General features: G+C 47.8%; 5 protein-coding genes across 5 annotated transcripts; 3 read left to right on the forward strand and 2 right to left on the reverse strand.

The window, feature by feature from the left end:
* Nucleotides 1-398: 398 nt before the first annotated feature.
* Nucleotides 399-908, forward strand: FIESC28_09168 (uncharacterized protein; the record flags this gene model as incomplete). The annotated part of the gene is made up of 3 exons (XM_031163305.1): nucleotides 399-465; nucleotides 515-843; nucleotides 894-908. 3 exons carry the CDS (start codon nucleotides 399-401, stop codon nucleotides 906-908), a joined length of 411 nt encoding a protein of 136 aa, XP_031012632.1.
* A 293-nt stretch (nucleotides 909-1,201) lies between these two features.
* On the reverse strand, nucleotides 1,202-1,396 carry FIESC28_09169 (uncharacterized protein; the record flags this gene model as incomplete). Its single annotated transcript, XM_031163306.1, has 1 exon — nucleotides 1,202-1,396. The coding sequence occupies one exon, from the start codon at nucleotides 1,394-1,396 to the stop codon at nucleotides 1,202-1,204; it is 195 nt and encodes a 64-aa protein (XP_031012633.1).
* A 652-nt stretch (nucleotides 1,397-2,048) lies between these two features.
* Nucleotides 2,049-4,111, reverse strand: FIESC28_09170 (uncharacterized protein; the record flags this gene model as incomplete). Its single annotated transcript, XM_031163307.1, has 3 exons — nucleotides 2,049-3,861; nucleotides 3,910-3,938; nucleotides 3,998-4,111. The coding sequence occupies 3 exons, from the start codon at nucleotides 4,109-4,111 to the stop codon at nucleotides 2,049-2,051; spliced, it is 1,956 nt and encodes a 651-aa protein (XP_031012634.1).
* Nucleotides 4,112-4,911: 800 nt separating this feature from the next.
* Nucleotides 4,912-8,229, forward strand: FIESC28_09171 (uncharacterized protein; the record flags this gene model as incomplete). Its single annotated transcript, XM_031163308.1, has 3 exons — nucleotides 4,912-5,052; nucleotides 5,100-6,415; nucleotides 6,972-8,229. 3 exons carry the CDS (start codon nucleotides 4,912-4,914, stop codon nucleotides 8,227-8,229), a joined length of 2,715 nt encoding a protein of 904 aa, XP_031012635.1.
* Nucleotides 8,230-8,611: 382 nt separating this feature from the next.
* FIESC28_09172 (uncharacterized protein) lies at nucleotides 8,612-12,258 on the forward strand (the record flags this gene model as incomplete). The annotated part of the gene is made up of 6 exons (XM_031163309.1): nucleotides 8,612-9,045; nucleotides 9,103-9,451; nucleotides 9,505-10,080; nucleotides 10,123-10,137; nucleotides 10,504-12,055; nucleotides 12,107-12,258. 6 exons carry the CDS (start codon nucleotides 8,612-8,614, stop codon nucleotides 12,256-12,258), a joined length of 3,078 nt encoding a protein of 1,025 aa, XP_031012636.1.
* Nucleotides 12,259-20,352: the final 8,094 nt, after the last annotated feature.

Raw genomic sequence — 20,352 nt, forward strand, 5'->3', positions numbered from 1 at the left:
TACCCCGGATAATGGAAACCACAACTTGCTTTCTACCGTCTAATTAAAACATTATTCCTTCATAATCGTGGCTCGGCCAGTTGAAACAATTGTGCCCTGAGCGCCAGGCGGAAGTGGAGCCAGTTTCCCCACGAAAGGATCTTGGGATCAGCGCTGGAGTTACACCACGAGCACGGTCCTAGATCCTTCGAGGCGGAGTATCGCGAACAATGCCTTGCGAGTAAGATGATCAATCCTGTGAAGAGATGAAAATTGGGCCTTGAAAGCTTTGATAAACTTGGAGATGAAAAGGTATATAAGCTGTTGGTCTTTACTGGCATTTAGATTGTCATTAAGCTTAACTTACGTACTATCTGAACAACCAGGATCTTCACCACTACTCCTATCAAATATTCACAATGCGTTTCTCCATCGCTTCTTCTCTCGCTGTCCTTGCGACTATCTCCAACGTCTCGGCATGGCACCGTAAGCCCACCTCCCCAGACAAAACTCAGCACGTCTACTAACCTCACAGTCACCGCCTACACCAACGTTCTCGACTGCAACCCCAACGACGAAACAGGATACCAGATCCTCGAAGGCAACCAAGGCAACTGCTACACCTTCGGCTGGAGCATGCCCGGCGTCAGCTGCGCGCACTACACGAGTGGCGGCATAGACAACCAGGGCTGCAAGGGCCTTTTCGAAGCGATTGCCATGTATGCTCACGAAAACACTAACTGCGAGTTCTTTGCTCGCGATGATTGTCGTGGTGTCGGTGCTGTGAGGGATGCTGAGACTTGTGTTAATAACCTTGAGATGTTGGAGACTTCGGGAACTGAGAGAATTCGTTCTTTCAAATGTGTAAGTGTTTTTGGTCATGATGGTTGGAAATTTGCTAATGTACATAACAGGCCAACACCGAATGAGGTAGAGATGAGAACCGGGTTTATAGAGGGAACCGGCAGATATTTATCCAGCGATGAGCGTATTGGCTTCATATTAAATAAACTCAATTGCAAAGACTTCAATCACTTGAGTTGAAAGTGAAAGTTAATTTTATACTAGTGTATTAAAACAGTAAACAATGGTATCTATAGCGCCGAGTCTTTATCTCCCCGCTATCCCAACCAATCCATCAATCATTAACATTACCATCCCAAATTCCAACCATATCTATAGCCAAGCTTTTCTCCATCTCTAGACTTATATGTCAAGTCTCTCAGTTCTTCTCATAGGAGGTTCGGGCACTCGATGAAGTCGAGTAGATAGTCTTGGCAGCAGCAGCGCGAGGAGTAAGCGCTTGTGGTTGAGGGTAATAGGTGTTGACTGCAGCGTTGACAGATCGGTGGTGCTCCTTGGCGTGCTGGACGATGGCGGACCAGATCTTCTGGGCGTTGTTCTTGGTGGACTCCATTGTGATTTGGGTGAAGTTGTTGAAAGTGGTAGTTTGTGTGAGTGGTAGTAGAAGCGTAATGCTTGATAGTGATGAAGTTGTTTTTTGTTGTTTCTTGTGATTGAATGTTTGAAGGCTTTGTAGCTGTCTTGATTGTATTGAATTGCTTGATGATAAAATTTTCTTCAACTCGACGGCCTCACCCCTTATATACAAATTTCAATGCATCCAAAATCCAGTCACTTACGCCCATTCCGCGCCCATTAAAAATTGTCAGAGTCACACTCAGCCCTACACTTGACAAGTAAAAGTCAATTACCATTATTCATCCCAACCGTACACAATTTCTCTTTTGGGTGTGCTTAGACGAGCGACGGCTGACGAATTAGTGCGTGACTCAATTGGTGGCTTGACACAAGGGCGCGCATGCAGGGCAGTTATGACATGCTGGGTTTATAAGCGACCGATGTCGGTGAGACTTTTTGTAAGCAGGGTGTTTTTTATTGGTTGTTTTGAACGCCCTTTTTGAAGTCGTGAGTTGTTTTATTGGATGGGCGTATTGGTGGTATTATTAGATTGGTATGACACCATGGCGTATTACTGTGGTGATATTCTTTGTTGTCTTATACACTAACAATTAATGTCTGAGCTGGTCTCACGCGAGACAACCAGCTTACTCAATCTCTACAAAATCCATACTCCAACCTCTCTTCCCTTTTGAGTAAATCTCAACACAAAAGCTTTTCCCTCTTTCCTCATCCTCATCATCCTCGTCAACCATCCTCGTTTTAATTACCGTCCAACCCGCTCTCGATCCTTGTCCATTATACTCTCTATCTAAATACGCAATCAATCTTTGAACGCGTTCTATATCCCATATTCCCTCTCGTGTATCAGGACGCGATCCAATCCACTTTCTGATCCAATTGGCCGTGGCCTCATCAGCCATGTGATATGCGTCTAGCATTGCAGGGAGCATGCCATGGCCGTAATTATTAACGCTGACGCAAAGTGTGTAAGGCAGTCCTAGGGTTAACCGGCAGATTTTGCGGATTGTGGAGGATGATTCTGCGGGGGATATCCGGGGACTCGTGTACATCATGTCTACCCGGAGGCTTATGACAAGAAAGTGTGCGTAGTTTGTAGCTGCTCTGACAGGCTCGTGAGAAGTTAATATTGTGAGCGGTTTGATGTCGACATCATTCCCCTCAGTAACATCATCATCTCCAAAATCTGGGACTTCTTCTGGAGGTAAATTTCGTCTCCAGTCTTCAAGTTCTAACCTCAACTTGTCAACCCGCGCATCCCAGCTTGCGTCTGGTCTCAGATTCGCTCTCCACTCGTCTTCCAAGGCATTAACACGTGGACCTATGTAGAGCTGGCGATCATATGGCAGGTTCGATGAAGCAAGGAGTTCAATCAAAGTATTTGAGACTTCAGGTGAGATAGCCTGTTTCTGTATCGAATGCGTTCGATCGTAAATCACCAGCAAAGCGGCTATTCGCGAAAACGCACGGACAAGCGATTCACCAATATCTGTAGCCCGTACAAGGTCAAGATGTGTTGAGAGAAAGTCGACAGCTGCCCGACCGTGAACACACCATAATCTCATCTGTCCACGTTTTAGTTCGAAATGAGCTAGGATCAAAACTGTGCTCAACCACGAAACCGCATTTTGACGTTTACTCTGGTTGTTTGCATTTCCTGGTGTGTTGATATCCTCTACTTCAATCTTGCCAATATCGCCGAGGGCTAAGACGAAATGTTCTAGTGCATGTATCGACGCTTGATTTCGAAGATGAACATGTGCGTCGGATTTTGATATCTTGAGCGCTGATAGTGCCAGCGCAGCATGGTAGAAAGACCCGTTCAGGTACTCTGCTTCAAGGATATCGTTGAGATACAAGACTGACAGGACTCCGTAGGGCCCCGTATCGCGAAGGTGATGATAGTATAGCATATCCTCTGGAAACTTCATACTTTCGAAAAGACCTCGTGGTATCATGGGAGCCACCCTGATGCCAAAGAACCCATCTGTACCAGGTGGCTCTGGCATGCCTTCCTGGTGAACAAACTGAGGCGATGAAAAGGTTGGGCCAGAATAGCCCATGGGCGTATGGGAGATTGGCCGAGGCGTAATCGCCGGCGATGCCATATACGGTGAGGGTCCATGATAGCCGCTCGTCGGTGTATTGGCGGATGTGTCCAGGACAGTACTGTCGATAATTCCAGTACCCCAACCAGGCGAAGTCTCGGGCACCGAAGCATGAAGTATGTTATGAGGTTGGTTGACATGGTAGAGTGGAGGTTGAGTCTCGATAGCATCTCTCTCCAACTCGGGAGGAGGTTCGAGGTATTCCTGAACAGAACTTTCATCTTCCGGTACGGTGAAGCTATCGTCGACATCATCGTTCTGTTCTTCCAAGTTGACAGTTGATTCTGAGTCGCCCAATCTCTGACCCGACCTCGTCCGTCGTGGTGAGTCACTGTTGAACAGCTTGTTCTGATCTTTGAAGATGATTCTAGGCACGTACCCGCCACATGGTATGCTCAACTTGGTGCACTATGCGGAGTCAATAACTTGTGCCAACACAATGTCTAGCCTGTCTCGATCAAACGCACGTTATTGCACTCAGGCTTCTTCTCATCACATTTCAACCGCCTAGCTCGGCACGTGGAACAGCCATTTCGATTGCGGGTCTTGACGTTCCGTCTTCTCACGACGCGGTCTGGCATGGCGTCGCGATGTCGATGACTATTTTCGTATGTAAACAGCGAAAAAGAACGATGGCTCGATGATGTGGATTTGTCAGAGACATGTCGTATCGAGTTACCTTTTTGAGAAGAGTTGAACGAGCGGGGAAGTTCGATTGCATCATGATGAGTGCTCGGTGTAGGGCGTAGCGCTAGACCAGATTTGGTAATTTTGTCTTTGCTTTCTGTAGGGTTGGATTGACGAGGTGACGAGTTGACAACTAAGGGTTGAATAGACAAGTGACAAACAAGAATTGAGGTCATACCGGTGAGAGATTCTTGCTCGGACTTACTACATCTGATCTTCAACGGAATCGCGTTTCTGTTGAGGCCAACTCACTTCCATTTGGGTCAAAAGAAAACTTGACGTTAACATGCACCTTTACGAGAACGACCAGCCAAATATTTCCCTACGGTCTCTCATCAAAGCAGCAACTGCTTGTACCATACAACCAAGATGAGAGAATATGATAGAAAGTTGTCAGTCACGTCCAACGTCGTGGGACGTCAGAATAATCTTCTCGAATCTTTGATCCATTAACATCGGGAGCACCGCACCCGCATACACGACGTCTGCTCCCCACAATGGCGCGCCGCTTGGCGATTCCCGAAATAGGAAATATAAACGACGAGAAAAATGGAAAAGAGCTATTTTCCCGTTTAATATCCAGGTCTCCTTGCTCAAGAATCTATCGTTCACTTGCGATATCCATTCTTGTTCCTGCTCAGTAGTCGAGTTACGGGCTGATGACCTGATTGATTCTTTGCCATTTCCAGTCATCATGGAAAACGTCAAACCAGTGACAGAGCCTCCCGGGGTTTTGGTGGATGAAAAGGACACTTCGGTCAACTCCACCGAAACCAGCAAGACTATCATCACTTTTGAGAAGGATGACCCAGAGAACCCATACAATTGGTCCAAGGTAAGCCAATCCGATTTAGCAAATGGTCATGTACTAACATTCCTCAGAACAAGAAGCTGTTCGTGCTGTTCACCGCAACAATGACTCTTTTCAACGGCACATTAGCATCATCCCTCCCCGCCAACGTAACCGCTCCCATGAGCGCGGCATACGGGGTAGACAACACTCAAGGCAATCCCGAACTAGCCCTTCCAATCTCTCTCTTTCTCGTCGGCTATCTCTTCGGCCCATTGGTCTTCGGACCCCTCTCCGAGCTGGAGGGCAGAAGATACGTTGTCCAAGCCGCCTTTGCAGGATATACTATCTTCACGCTCGCTTGTGCCTTGGCTCCAAACTGGGCTTCAATGCTTGTGTTCAGACTTATGGCTGGTATCTTTGCCAGCGCACCTACTGCTATTGGTGGCGGCATGATGGCTGATATTTATGCGGATTTGAAAACACGAGGAAGAGCCCTGACGTGCTTTTACTCTGTGAGCATTTGCGGCCCTCTCATCGCCCCTACGATAGCGGGTTATGTGTCCGAAGTTTCATGGAGATGGGCTTTCTGGGTCGGTCTGATCGTTGCTGGTGCGACGATCCCACCGCTAGCATTTCTGCCAGAGACTTTCGGCCCTACGATCCTTGCGCGACGAGCGAAGAAGATTCGAAAAGACGCCTCAAAAACAGGAAACGCCAATGTCGAAACTTACGCGGCAATCGAACTCGAAGCAAAAGGCTGGAGGAATCTAATGAGCGTCGTCCTGGTCCGCCCAGTCCAGATGCTTTTCACAGAGCTCATTGTCGCCGCATCAAGTTTCTACATCGCCTTAGCATACAGCATTTACTACATGTTCTTCCAAACGTACCCCATCGTCTTCAAGGGTATTTACGGAATGTCCACCAAGATCAGTGGTTTCATGTACTTCCCCATCGCAGCTGGTGTCTTCCTTGGAATGGCCATCTTTTTACTTTGGGATGCATACTACACGAAATGCAAGAAAGCTGGTCGACCCTGGGCTCAGAAGACGGAGTTTAGCAGACTTCCCTTAGCATGCATTGGTGGTCCTCTCTTGGTTATCTCAATGTTCTGGCTCGGCTGGACTGCGCGGCCGAGTATTTCCTGGATATCGCCTATGATGGCCGGCGTTCCCTTTGGAACAGCTCAGATCCTCATCAGCATGTCACTCACGAACTACTTGGGCGACTGTTATGGCGTTTACTCCGCTTCAGCGATGGCCATCGGTTCATGTCTTCGAAATCTTGCAGCAGCAGGACTTTGTCTCGCTGCAGCGCCAATGTATACTGCTCTCAGTGTCGGATGGGCTTCGACTCTGCTTGGAATTGTTAGCGTGTTTATGTGCGCGATTCCGTTCGTGTTTATTAGGTATGGGGAGTATATTCGGGAGAAAAGTGTGTTTTATCAAAAATTGAAGAAGGATGAGGCGATATCGAGAGGGGATTTGGAAAGTGATGGAGATGAGGCGGAACGAGAAACACGATAGACAAAGAGTAATGACGAGCGAAAAGAGTTATCATGAGAAGGAAGAATAGAACAATTAGATTCCTCAATGATCAATTCTAGACCGTTGCAATCGCTTCACTCGAGCCTGGACTTAGCGCCGAGATGTCCCTGGAGCATGGGTACCCCTGCCAAGAAATCGGTCTCAGCCTCTTCTCACTGGTCAGAATACCCAGTTTCACTATTCTTAGTGGACTTGCACACCAAACTGTCGTCTCATTGCTCAAATTATCAGGTCCCGTTGAAGGATCTCATTCCTTGTACAAAGAATAAGCACTAACCCTCAGGATTGAATGTTTTGATCCCCTTAACTTCTGGGCGCGTTCATTTTTCTGTAGGGCTGACTTTCTGTTTTCTTCTCATCCACGAAAATGCCTTGTCGCTTGGCTTAGAATTTCTTGCTGAGCAATTGACCGCAGAGTGGTCTCGCGACCGAAATGGCGATCTTCATCCAACCTCTGACGTATCAGAGTCAGAACGTCACCATTTCAGATTGGATCGGTGTCCTGACTCTATGTCTTGCTCCTCTTGTCGCTCACGTTCTCATCGGCGCGCCTTCACCGACGTACCTCTCCCTCAGTCGTCCGCCGTGGCACGAGAGAGTTTGCCATTACAATCCGACGTCTATCCTATGGCGATACGCTATGGTCGCTGATCGCCGACTGAGGGCCAAGAACTGGGATAGAATCGATCTAGCCGCTACGAATGCTCTGTTCTGGACGGATCAAGGATGGGATGGAACCGAGGAAATTATTCAGTACGCTCGTCCGCGCTGTGTCCAGCTTCCGGACGATGATAGAGTAACTCTGCTCTCTCGCGATGCCTTCAAGACTCTTATCATCACCGTTCAAGGAATCCAGGCTATCATTCTATTGCTGAGTAGTCAGATCGATCCTGGCTCACCCGGTTTTACCATCTTCATGGGCGTCGACATTATCTTCTTCCCGGTGGCACTCTTCGGCCTGCTACGCCTCTGCAGTTGCATTTGGCTCACCGACGAGTTCTCTTTCGCATCTATGGATGATGTTCCTTTGGGTACACCCCAGATGATTGAGTGCAGCAGCGCCACATTCGAGCTTCTGTCTACCAACCCCACACTATCCGGTCCGCAACGATTCCGCAACCCTTCGTTCTGGGGTAGCAGACTATTTCGATTGACATACCTATTGGCTCTGCTTGGACTACTCATCCTCGGGTTGTCGTTCATCGTAACGATCAGAGGCCCGATATTCTACACCTTCACTGTCTTCACCGTTTTGCTCTTCTACATATTCCTCCTCGGCATGACGGCCCTCATATCGATATGGTACCTCGGTATTAAGAATTCAAGGTCTACCGTCATCCCAAGCATCTCATCTTTCTGGTACAAGTTCTACACAGGGCTTGTTTTCGGCTTCGGGATCGCAATTATCGTCATTGCATGTATCGAGACACGCAAGACTCCCTGTGGAAAGTTCACGAGTGGTGTCGGTTGGCAGGCAGATGCCATGGCATGCATGGGTAATGCATTTGACAAACAGGAAACGAGGCAGATGGTCGATGGACCATATAACGGAACGGCTTATTATGGGTTTATGCACGCGAAGAACTCTAGTTTCGTGCAGGCTAGCTATATCGACGAGGAACACAACAGGTTCAACTTTACCAGGATGTGCTTTAGTAGCATTTATGGGGTCTAAGATGAATAGCAGAGGTTATAATCGAGTTGACACAAAACATAGCCTCTATGTAGGAAAAATATACCTAATTATAATTACGACCATTGCAGCTAATTCCTTTTCTTGGACCAGTTTGACAAGTCATAACTGTCGTCATGTGTAACCCATTTCAACCGTACAGCCACTGCCTCATTTCTGTCTCATGCATGTCAGTCAAATGATATGACTAGAATAAGCACAACGCCAATCAACAGTACGCCTTGTGAAATGCCCAACAGATTCGCTGACGCAGAGCCTGATTTTACCCCGCGCAAGCAATTTCTACCTCTACAATCTTCAGCTCCACCACTTGAATCTTTAATTCTCCCATCATCATCCAGACCCCTACTCAGCTCTTGCCACCATGTCGGATCCGCTCTCTGTGGCGGGTACCGCCGTTGGCATCACATCGCTCGGTATACAGGTATGCCAAGGCCTCATCCAGTATCTTAGGGCAGTGAGGGGCAGGAAAGAAGACATACGAGACGGTATTCGGGATATTGAACAAGTCGTATCGTTACTTTACAGCCTGAACAGCCTCCTCCCCAAAATGAACCCTGAAACGGACAAGGCGCCACTCCAACGCTGTCTCAACAACTGTTACGGGAAACTTGAAACCCTACAAGAAGTCCTAGGCGAGCTCGACGACGACAAGCACTCAAATAAAGTCACAAGAAGAGCAGCGAACGCGATGCGATCGGTTACGTACCCTTTCCAGCAAGAGAAGCTGACAGCAATTCGTCAATCCCTACGATCGGTGCTCGATGATCTGAACTTGATCCTTTCCATCATATCACTGTAACGACCGACGGAGCTCTTGTTACCGGTCGCCTTTTGACTAACCATGTCTCATAGGGATTCTGAAGCTACCATCCAAAGCACAGTTAGCACCATATCGCTCGATCTTAGAGCCCATGCATCGACTCATGCTGGCGACATATCGGATCTGCAAATACAGGTAGATAGCAATTTTTTGCAGCTTCGATCTCTACAGAGCACCATATCAGACACGCTTGACGATATCGCAGAGCAGCTCCATAAAACCCACTTATATATCCAAGACCTCGATCAAAGAGTTGATGGAAAATTGACGATCATTGAGTCTGGCACGCAGTCAATCGAAGCCAGCAGTCAGGTTACCGTCGCCAGATTGGAGGAGATTACAAAAGCCTTAGCATCACAGTCAAGATTGATGGAGAATATGGTACGATGTCGCTTAAACCTTTCATATGTGGCCATACTAACTCTTCCACAAAGAGTCTGCAGATCATGGGCATTCAAAGCCTGCCAAATACTGACTTTGCAACGGCTGAACAAAACGCGACCTTCCATGAAAAACCCAGCAAGGCTTTGTATAAGCAGTCCACCAATACGAGCCTCTGGCGAAGCTGCCGTTGCGCGACTCGTATTCCTAGGTCTAAAACCTTTTTCAGTTTCTGGAATATGAAATTTGAGCTCGAACAACAAGAACATCACCTCCCATCGTGCAAGTTGTGGGGGACGAAAAAAGGCATGAAAAGAACTGCCAAAGCAACTTTCCCTCTGAAGCTAGCTTGGCTGTCTGCTCGGACCACACTTGCCTGTTTCCAATATGCCACAGGCACTAGTCAGCCAAGCATTTCGATAAGATACACGAATATCGTTGAGCGAAGGAATAGTCCGGTTTACCGTCTATTTAACAAGTTTGCAAAGGACATGGAAATGAGAAACAGTGTGAACCAGGTGATTCGCAAGATCGAATTATTGGAACGAGAAATCCTAACGCTATACACCTGTGGCCGGGCCTCACCAGGCGACGTAGATCAACTCGGTTTCACACACGCTGAGGTGAAGGTTCGAGCAGCTAAGACCATGCATACAACTAACTGCTTCCAGGTTGTGTTTGACGAGGTTCTCTGTGGCTGGAATTTACCTTCGGTTTCCAGAGATAACGCACTCACCCACACACTTCTTAGCTGCATCCGAACATTACTACGAGCCTGTAATAGTGATAAGGATCATTTGTAAGCCAAGTGTTGAAGAGAACTGTGGCTCTTAGATGATTTGTTAACTCAAAGTGTGTTTTGATAGCTATTTTTCTGCAACGCTCACTCGCTTCCGATCAAACTCTGACACTTTTCAACACGATACCATTGATACGAGGTACCTTCTATCTTTCTTGTCTCAAGAAGCTTGTTTCAGCTTCTCAAGAACAGTAATTGATGATATCTCTCAAGGTGAGCCCTCGGATTCGCTCAAAGCGGTAATACGAGATAGTCAGTTGCCCTGCGGCCTTTTGGTCAACCAGATGAGGCACCTTCTTTCATACTGACTTCTCCTGGAACTGTAGCGTGGGAGATTTCCGATATCGCAAAGGCTATCCTTTCGAGGAATATAGACGATCTTAAATTGTGTCTTACACAAGATCCCGAGTCTGTGCTTGAAAGTATCCGTGATATCAACGTCCTCTACCTATCTGCTGCATGGCCAGAAGGCTTGAGGTACCTACTTACGACCGAAGCGATTACCTTCATTGACGATAATGTCGAAATTGGAAGATTTAACTTAACGCTTGTATCGAGGGCTATAGATCGCGACCAGGCTGAATCAGTTGATCTACTGCTGGGGGCGGGATGCTACCTCGAATTGGAACATTCGACGTTTTCCATCTTCTCATCAGACCAGCTGGCCTTAATTGTAGCTGCTCACCTTTCTGAAAGAAGACTTCGGCTTTTGGCATTCGTACAGCGACAGCTTGGACTTTTTTTAGGCCAAACGTCAGTGGCCTTTGCCGACTCTGCGGCAGCTGAAATGTGCGCTGCTTTAGATGCAGCCGGGGTGAAGTTACACCCGAGCTTACGAGTTGAGCCCAATTACCGATCCGTCTATCTTCAAGGTCCCATTGCTTTGCATATGTTCAGTCATTTCTGGGAAAAAGGGTTCCATCACTTCAAAAGCCGTAACCTGATCGGTTTCACACCTGCCGTTACCAAACAGTCTTGTTTGGAGGCAATCTTAATATTGAGAAACATGAAGGACTTGGTAGAAGCAATGGAATGGCTTGTGAAGAAGGGCTTCATGCAGGAGAAGACCAAAGACCCGCTGGACTTGGGTCTAAATACAAATGCTACAGGCTACCACTATCTTGGAGCTTTGCTTGCTCATTCCGTAAGTTGGGGAGGTGATTGCCATGACTTTCTTTACCCAAAACGCAGAGCCTTGGATGACCTGTTAGCGAGGCAGGACCACGAAGATGACTGCATGTGCTGGTGTAACCCCGACAATTATGGATGTTCTCCATTAAAGCTTTTTCTGATAACCTATGTCAATCTTGTTCCAACAAGTGAGCATGGCGCAGGCTTCTCCCGACACGTGGTACTACACCGCAAGTTGTTCGATCCCATGTCTCTGGGGGATACAATCTCCCATCGGATCAAAGGGACTCTGCGCCTTCTCACATTCGAGGCTCTCGAGATGACTCACACATGTTGCTCTTTTGATGAGATTCACGAACACGATCATTCTGGTCTTGTGCCAGTGAAGATGTTGGGGGACAAAGGGATCTTCTGCCACGATCCTGTTAGCGTGTCGATAATCCGTTCTTCTGCGGAAGAACAGTCAACAGCTGCACTTCTCGAGGAACTGATGGTAGAGTTCACAGAAAAGCTATCCCGTCTCACTGCAGGTGTGCGGACGTTCGAGGAGTTTATTTTTACACATTGGCGTCGGCGTATATCGCAACTATATGCCCCAGACCCCAACGTTGTGGAGGATCTCCTGCAGCACCAGACATTCCAAGGACTCGGACTCTCTCGATCAGTAAAAACACGTGAGTATTCTACCGAACGAAAAAAAAGAAAACATTATTGATAGTTGCTAGGCGTACTGCCAGAGACGCTGCAACGCTTACTTGGTGAGGATTTCCTCTTGACCGACCGTCTGGACAAGCCGATCCCATTGGAAGGATGTGCATCTGAAATGGCAGAATACGAGAAGCCCTACTGTCCATGGTGTAACAAGAGCAACAGATAGTGTTGAAATGAGGAAGAATAAGAAAAGGTATGTGCTTGCAATAAGCCAGGATGGCTAGAAACAGGAAGTTAACATCTGGTTCACCATTCTTAAGAGCGACTATGGTATGAAGAAACTCAAGCGCAGCATCAACGATTGACATCGACAACCTGGTTCATGCTCAATGATGCGATTAATCCTAAAACCTAATGTTGCATATAGAACAGACCATTTTCTACTTAGCAATCTAATCGCGGGCGCCGAGGTCCCACAAACTAACTCTGGAAGCGACTATCTGGTTTCGTCTTAGTGAATCACGATATGTAACACATTGCCTTCATCATGGGTAAAATGTGAGGTTTCTTTACAGTCAAGAATCCTGCTCTTCAGCTTCCCTTGACTGGACCAATTCAGTGCCAAATTAGTGAGTCGAACAAGTAATAAATGCCTCACCACTCTCTCAATCTCATGATATCAACATCGTATTCCCAAGCGTCACATTCCAGTGCCCTGCCGATCCAAACCTAAAACATCCACCCAAGCCACTCCCACAAACGTACCTACATCCGAAAGGTCGTCCGTTCAACGCGAATTAAACTTTTCTCGCTTAACGGAAGAGGCAAAAGAGTTGCCACATTTAGTATCCGCGATGTCTGGCAGGCAATCGCGGGCTATTTTTGGGTAGTTGTGTGGGGGTCTGTGGAGGACGTAGTCTACTTCTAGAATTCACTTTACACGATGTGGTGATGGCCAAGGACCTAAGACGTGATGAACTGCATTTGAATTTATACTGGAGACTGGTGATATCATAGTCATCTTGATCGGAAGAGAGGTTGGCATGGGAAAGAATGGGTCGTGAAATCCTTGATTGAAGATAAATAAGTGAGACATCGTGTTCTGTTTGTCTCAGCATCATCAATCCAGTCTCTACATTCTGCCGAGACATACTATATTTGACCAACACTTCAGCCCATCATGAACAAGATCTTGCTCGTTCTGGCCCTGGCCTCTGCTGTCACGGCAGCTCCTCTCAGCGACTACGAGAAATGCCAAAAGACCTACAGTGCTTGCATCGAGGACAAAGTCTCCGACGTGATCTGCAAGTGTGATCTTGCTTACTGCGTCGGCGAGGTCAACGCTCGCACCGAAGAGTTCTGCTCTTCAGCAACCGCCTCTCTCGCGTACCCTTCCGCCACCAAGATCCCCGGAGGCTGCAACCCAGCTCATCCTGGATCATGCCCTCCTTCATACTTCAGCAGAAACGGTACCGTCCCTATCACCACTATCACTCTTGTTCCTGGTGGCTGCAACCCTAAGCACCCTGGATCTTGCCCTACTGGTCACTCTACCAAGACACACAAGCCACCCGCCAAGACCCTTACTTCTGTGCATCATGTTCCTGGACCTTGCGAGAAGGGCAAATGCCACCCAGCCCCCTCCTCCCAGCCACACTCTGCCAAGTCCAAGACACACCTCCCTCCTACCAAGACTCCTGTCCCCCACGTGCCTGGTGGCTGCAGCCCAGCTCATCCTAAGATGTGCGCTCCCGTCCATCCCCCTCATCCCGTTCTCACTGGTAGCGCCTCCCACCCTGCCCCTGCCCCCACTGGTCATGGCCACGAGGGCTCTGATGACACTACCTACCCCGACCCCACACCCATCAAGGGCAAGACCTGGACCATCAAGAACCTCACTCGCTACTGCGATGCAGACGAGGAAGGCTGCGACTACAATTTTGCTATCGAGGCTGATGGCAAGACTGAGCACTGCACTATCATCCGCGATCCTGGCTCTGGTTCTGCTACCGAGAGCTGGAGCAACGAGCCTTGCAACGACAAGTCTAACTTGACTGTGTCTTGGGGCTATGTCACTGAGCCAGGCCCTGCTTTCGCTGTTGTTACTGTTGTCAAGGGCAAGATCCTTGCTTGGTTTGGCGTCGCGGATATTAATGGACAGAAGGATACTCCTTCAAGCCCCTTCGGTTCTGGAGATTATGGCAACCTCGGACCTGAGCAGGTTTACACTTACTAAATCACTTGAGCCTTTCATGCCTCAGGATAAGTTTTTCATCATGGATTACACTTTTCAGGCATTATGGCCTTCGGTGAAAAGGATATACTAGAAGTCACACAGGATTAGGCAATCACGACAAGGAACTCAGGTGGATTTTAATGGTAGTATAGATTGATAGATAATTCATCCTATAATAGAATACAGTATCAAGGATTGCTCTCGCTCATGCTATCTACACAAAAGTGATGTCGTTTTGCAAGGCCAGAAGAGGCGTATAAAATATGTCTTGATCTGATGAAAGAAATGGGGTATGAATGTGTGACCCCGAGCTTAGTAATGCTCCCAACTGATGACAATGGATATTATGTTTTGTTCTGTGCGTGGTCTCACTGAGCTCTTGGCTGTTCATGTTGTTGTGGATGCTGAAGCTGCTGTTGCTCCTCAGTCTAGAATAGTGGCTTGAGATCTTTGTGTAGACGGGTCACGGTTGGGTGCCCAGACCATTGATGTGTATGTGTAAGAATCGGAATCGTGATGTCGTGAAGGAGAAGGTTTGCGGAGTAAAAGTCTAATTTTGAGAAGGAAGCCCCGCCCTTGTGGATCGAGGTAGATAAAAGAAGGACATTTAGGTTTGAGGTAGGCAGGCATCCATCGTAGCCAAAGGCCAGATATTCCGAACAGTAGGCCCTGTCATCCCTGCCGCAATCAAATGTCGATGAGCTTTCCCATGGGACAGTGTATCTTGCCGGCAGGATGGCAGTCTGGTTGAAGGCTGGGAGTCGAACGTTCGATGTCGAAGAAGAGTTCGTCGCAACCCTCGACAGAGACAGCGTACATCTGGCGAATCATCTCTTCTTGCTCGGAAGTCGCACCGTTGCTAGAAGTACTCCCTGACCTGTCCGACTCTGACTCATCCATCTTGTTCGTGGCTTGAGCTGCCTTCTGCTCGAACAACCACTTCAAGTGTTTCTCCGCCTCCTCATTGTCTTCGGCTTGTTTCTCGAGGGCTTCGAGAGCAGAAGGGTGACTGTCAATCAAGTCGAATAGGTAACAACGGGCAGCTCTCTCGGACGGCGTGCCCATGCCCAGTGTCTCCTCACGGCGTTGCTTGATCTCCTCCAGTTCTTCCTTCGTGTAGTGATGGGCAGTATACTCCTCGAACTTTTTGTATTCCACGAAAGGCTGGATGGCCGCGGCAGGGGTCTTCTCTCTCTCCCTCAGCTTCCTCTCCTCATTATCGCGCTTGACCCTTTCATTGTAGGCATCCAAGGAATCCTCATCGTATATGAGCGGGTTGGGGTTGCCAAACAGCCAGAAGTGGTCGATTTCCTTCTGGAGCGCCTCCTTGCCGAGAGTCAGCTCGACAAAACTCTTCAACGGCTTGGCAGGCCCGGCAGCCAGCATCTGCGTCGCGTAGGTGGTGAAATCCTTTCTCACGATGGTGAGGGTACCCTGCTTCTCGATCCAATCTTGTTCAAAAGGATAGGGGTCATCGGGGAACTTGTTCAGGTCGTAAATGGGCTGAAGTCGGCGCGCCAAATCCAGTTCCTTCGGCTTGAGGCTTCGAGAGTTAGGTATCCCTTTGATGCCAGCCTTGATGTGAGTCTTGAAATACTCGTCGACCCGTTGCAGCATCCTTGCCTCAAGGTGGATTTCTCTCATGATCTCGTCGTCGGTCATCAGCATCTTCGGAACCATGAGTCCTGTCACGGGCTTATGGACGTCGTCGTAGGCCGGATCGAGGAATGTACTGTAGGTTGTCGAGTCCAAGTATCTGACCCGGACCTTGTAGGCTCGGGAAGTCTTAGCCATTCGGCCAAGGTTGAGGGAAGGCTTGGGGAGTCTGACACCCATGTTTGCGGTTGGCTCGGTGTTGGGATGCAAGTGTGAACTTCGGTCAAGTAGAAGATAGAATTGGGCGACGAAGAATGAATGAGTAAAGTAAGGAGTCGAATACTGCTGTCTTGGTTCGTTGTGGGCCCAGATGGATAGAACGGGATTGACGGTGGGTTAAAGTAGTAGATGGTTGAGTATACTTGATACAATGAACTTGGTAATCAAGTGCTGATGAAGTGAAAGTGGTTGAGGCAGGGGTAAAAAGGAAGTAGTGAAGGCAAGTGATGGAAAGTCAGGTAATAGAGTTCGCGGCTCAAGTAATCGAACAGCAGTGGGAAATGAACAGATGGATTGAAAGGAAGAGAAAGAAAGAATGGTCGAGGAGGGGCAGTGGAGATTTATAGGCACTGCCAGGAAAGCTTAATTAGTCAGGGGACTCGAAAATCTTGCTGCACATTCTTTCTCACAATGTACTTCAACGTATATGGCAGTGCCAGATTTTTGATTGGTGATGAAGCCTTCCGTAAGTTTTGGCCTGCTCCTCTTTGATGCCTCTGAGTGGTTGAAGGTAAGAAGTCGAGGGGATGTCTTGAACCTTGCATATTCTTTATCAATGTAAAATCTGACCCCATTGCGTGATAAAAACTTAATATGGCTACGGTTTATGGTGGTGTCTAAGTTCCGCGTATTAGGCAAGGCAGCAAGTACCTCATAGACTTGGACAAGAGAATGAACAGGACATCGAAACGAGTTCAGACATCTTGTGAAAGACTGAATAGTGCAGTGTTCATACGAGAGCTGGTTATCATGTTCTTAGTGCTATCTCGGCTTTAATCTTTTTTCGCGACTCTGTTATGTTCCTCCTGGCCTCAGATACATTATCGCTGTCCGATCCCCAAACAGGATTCCTCGCCAGGAAGCTTTCCGAAATTGTGACTCATATTGTCCCGGTCATGCTTGTTCTACGCATTTCTAGAACCCCCGTTTGATGGCTGGTAAGATAGTTCCTAAAACACATGCCGTCACGGGACATGAAAAACTTGAGAGTCATGTATTGAATTCAATTTGAGTTCCTAAAAGTCAGTGCTCAATTCCTACCGTTCAGATCAACACAACGAACAACAGCAGATATGGACCTAATCCTAAAGAAAGTTCAAGTGCAAGGGATTGCAAACTATTTCAACTATTTTTGAGTTTTTTCTTGAGGCGCGAGTCACCAATATACATATCAAATTAACACAAGTAAAAAGCAGACGTCTTTTCTCCTATGGAACCTAATCCCACTCTCCCCATGGAGTCCGATCAAGTTTAAAGACTTCTAACTAATGAAATATTATCTGAGTAGCCGCGTCAAATCTCGAAATCGAACCCCGTCTAACACAATGCTCCCTAATCTCAAGCTTCAACATTTCATGCTTAATCGCCACATACTCCGACAGCACAGCATGGAACTCTCCCTGGTTAATGCCGTAGGATCTCAGTAGCTGCTTCGCCTGGTACAACTCCCCCGAGAGTCGAGCCCTCTCTTCCTGCATGCTCGTGCCGTCCTCTATAAAATCGGTGAGACTCTGGGGCGGGTGGAAAGAAAAGCAGCAGCACTGCCACTGATGAAAATGGACATCCTCATGGTGGGGTGCATGGCAATGGTGGTTGTGGGGATGTTGGTATGGAGGGGGTGCGTTGGCGTGGCCTGGGTTGGAAGATTCGGATTCGGAGTCAGATTCGGGATCAGACGTGCTAGGTGTGTCGGGCACCTGGGTACTTGACTCCTCGAAGACTGCGGGAGGCTGGATGATATTACTGTGGTCACTCATGACGGTTGACTCTCCAGGGACTGAGGCAGCCCGGGTGTTGTTGTCGTGGTCGCTCATAACGGTTGATTCCTCAGAGCCGGAGGCAGCTTGGATTCTGCTGTTGTGTTCACTCATTGTGGTTAGATAGAAGCTTGACTGTGAACTAGGTGTCGATAAGTTGGCGGATATATAGGTTGTTGGGTTGTATAATTCCTCAGAAGTATGCGGCGAGACCTGGGTTTTATAGCCTTGTGCAATGCTTCTGTTTGTAGTATCACGAGCAGACCAGAGCATATTCACTCTCAGCGAGTCGCAGTGATCGGAAGACAAATTTCGGCCGAAATACTAGGTGCAAGTATGTTGACCTGTTTTCAGCATGGTTCCGGGTTATTTACTTATTTGCTTGCCCCGGTCGCGTTCGTGAGCAACAACAGCTATAGCTGTGACACTTCGACTAAGTGAGCTGGGACAGTTTCGCAGACCTACCAACCGCTTGTGAATAAAGGCCGTACATTCGTGCCGCATCACGCATTGATACTCGCCCTATTTCTTATATATGGACTTAGCTCCTACCTCCAACGTCCTTAAGAGCCCAAACCTCAGCACATTCTGCCACCACTTTGGTCGTTACCGCGATCAACACCCAACAACAGAACAATCGCAACAACTATATCCTGGTGAGATTCCTTCGACTAATGATCTAGCACCGTGGTAATAACATCAGGTGCACAGGATCATCACGATATATAACTACAAGCTCCCACTCCATTCTCATAGAGCTGGACCATCCTCCTCTACCTATCAACAACTATTGCTTCACAAAATGATTGCGTCTTCCATGATCCTCCTAGGCCTTTCCAGTATCGCTGCCGCTGGAGAACCTGGAAGCAATACCAGAGTTCTAGATCCCAGCGAGACCACCTTGGCTTCGAACCCCTGGGCGACAGAGAGCGTCTCGTCTACCGCGGCTGAAGCCGAGACCACCGGATTCGCCCTCCCGTCAGAGTTCACAGAATACACTTTCGACATCCCCACTGCCACCGAAGAGACCTCCACCGGAGAGACATCCGCCAAGGAGTCCATGACCGACCCTGTGGAAAAGGTAACCTTAACTCTAAACCTTCCAGTTTGGCCCAAGTCTTCAAAAAGTATCTTCACGACTCTCACCCTCCACGAGCCGCTAACACCTACTCACTTGGCCGCAAGAGGCAAGAAGGAACCTGTTGATCCGTTCTCCTGCCCTGGCCTGAACGGATCATGTTTCGGAACCATCAAAATCCGATGTGACTACTCGATATCAGGAGACCAAAAGTTTGTCGGAAAGCCCTACAGTATCGCCCAATGCCTCGATAGATGCTCTGCGGATAAGAAGTGTAAATTCTTTACCCTGACTCCTAATATGAGCTGTTATAAGTCTTTTAGTGGCCATGTTGTTGCGCAGGGGAAGACTAAGGGTTATGTGGCTGGGTTCAAGGGTACTTGCAAGAATTGAGGGCTGGTGAGCATTTTCTTTCTTGTTGCTTTTTGCTTTTTTGCGAGGAACAAGTCACGATTTTGTCCGCTGAGGTTAGCAGGGAAGATTGTCGTCATATTTTATTGCAGCGGAAAAGCGCGATCGAAGGACGATACTGGAGGTGCTCCACTTTAGGGTTAGTTTCTAGAAGACATCATAGATATTAGATGCAGGTTCAAAACAAATAAAATCTGCTCTTGGTAATGACAAATTGACGTGTTCTGAACGTGTGATTCCCTTGCTGCGATTTGAGAGTTCCTCCTGCGCTTTCGAAAACCCAATGCTTTGCAAATGTTAGAAAGGCGATTCTAAACTCCTACGGCAAAAGCAGACACTTCTTCACATTAAAAAGAATTTTGCTACTGTTGCCAGTGGCATGGTCCAGACTTCACATGCAGAGAACATCGACTGTCAGCTTGTTCCCTCCATAGCTCCTGGCTAGAAGGATTCCTACCCTGAACGCCTTCTTCAACAAACCCTGCTCTCCGTTATCGGCTATAATTATCGCGAAAATCCTCCATACCACTAACTCAATGACAACTGAACACCCATTCAATCGGGAAATGAACTAATTGTTGTTCTCTCATATGCACAATCAAGCTGAAGGATCTTCTCTCTCGACCTTCTCAATCCGATTTAGCTGCAGATGCAAGATCAGCTGAAATCTCTTCCCACGATCGATCTACCAGGCAGCTGTGTAACGTGTCAAAAAAATGGCGTTCCAAAGTTGCTTTTTCCAAAAGCCAGAACGAGACAGTTAATTCCGGAAGTCTCACTACATATCCGTACGCGTTCCCAAGAAAAAAGGAATGGTGGCTTGGCGCAAAAGAAAAGTTGGTACGTCATATTTCAGAAATCGTTTTATCGTAATTCGTAATTGTCGCAAGTGAGTGTGGGATTCGACATGTCGTATGGTAAAACTTGGTAAGACACGTGGGCTTTTTAGAAGGTTACTTCGCG

The sequence above is a fragment of the Fusarium coffeatum genome (genome assembly GCF_003316985.1).
Source record: "Fusarium coffeatum strain FIESC_28 chromosome Unknown BRIP53273_contig_225, whole genome shotgun sequence".
In the NCBI taxonomy this organism is placed as follows: Eukaryota; Fungi; Ascomycota; class Sordariomycetes; order Hypocreales; family Nectriaceae; genus Fusarium; species Fusarium coffeatum.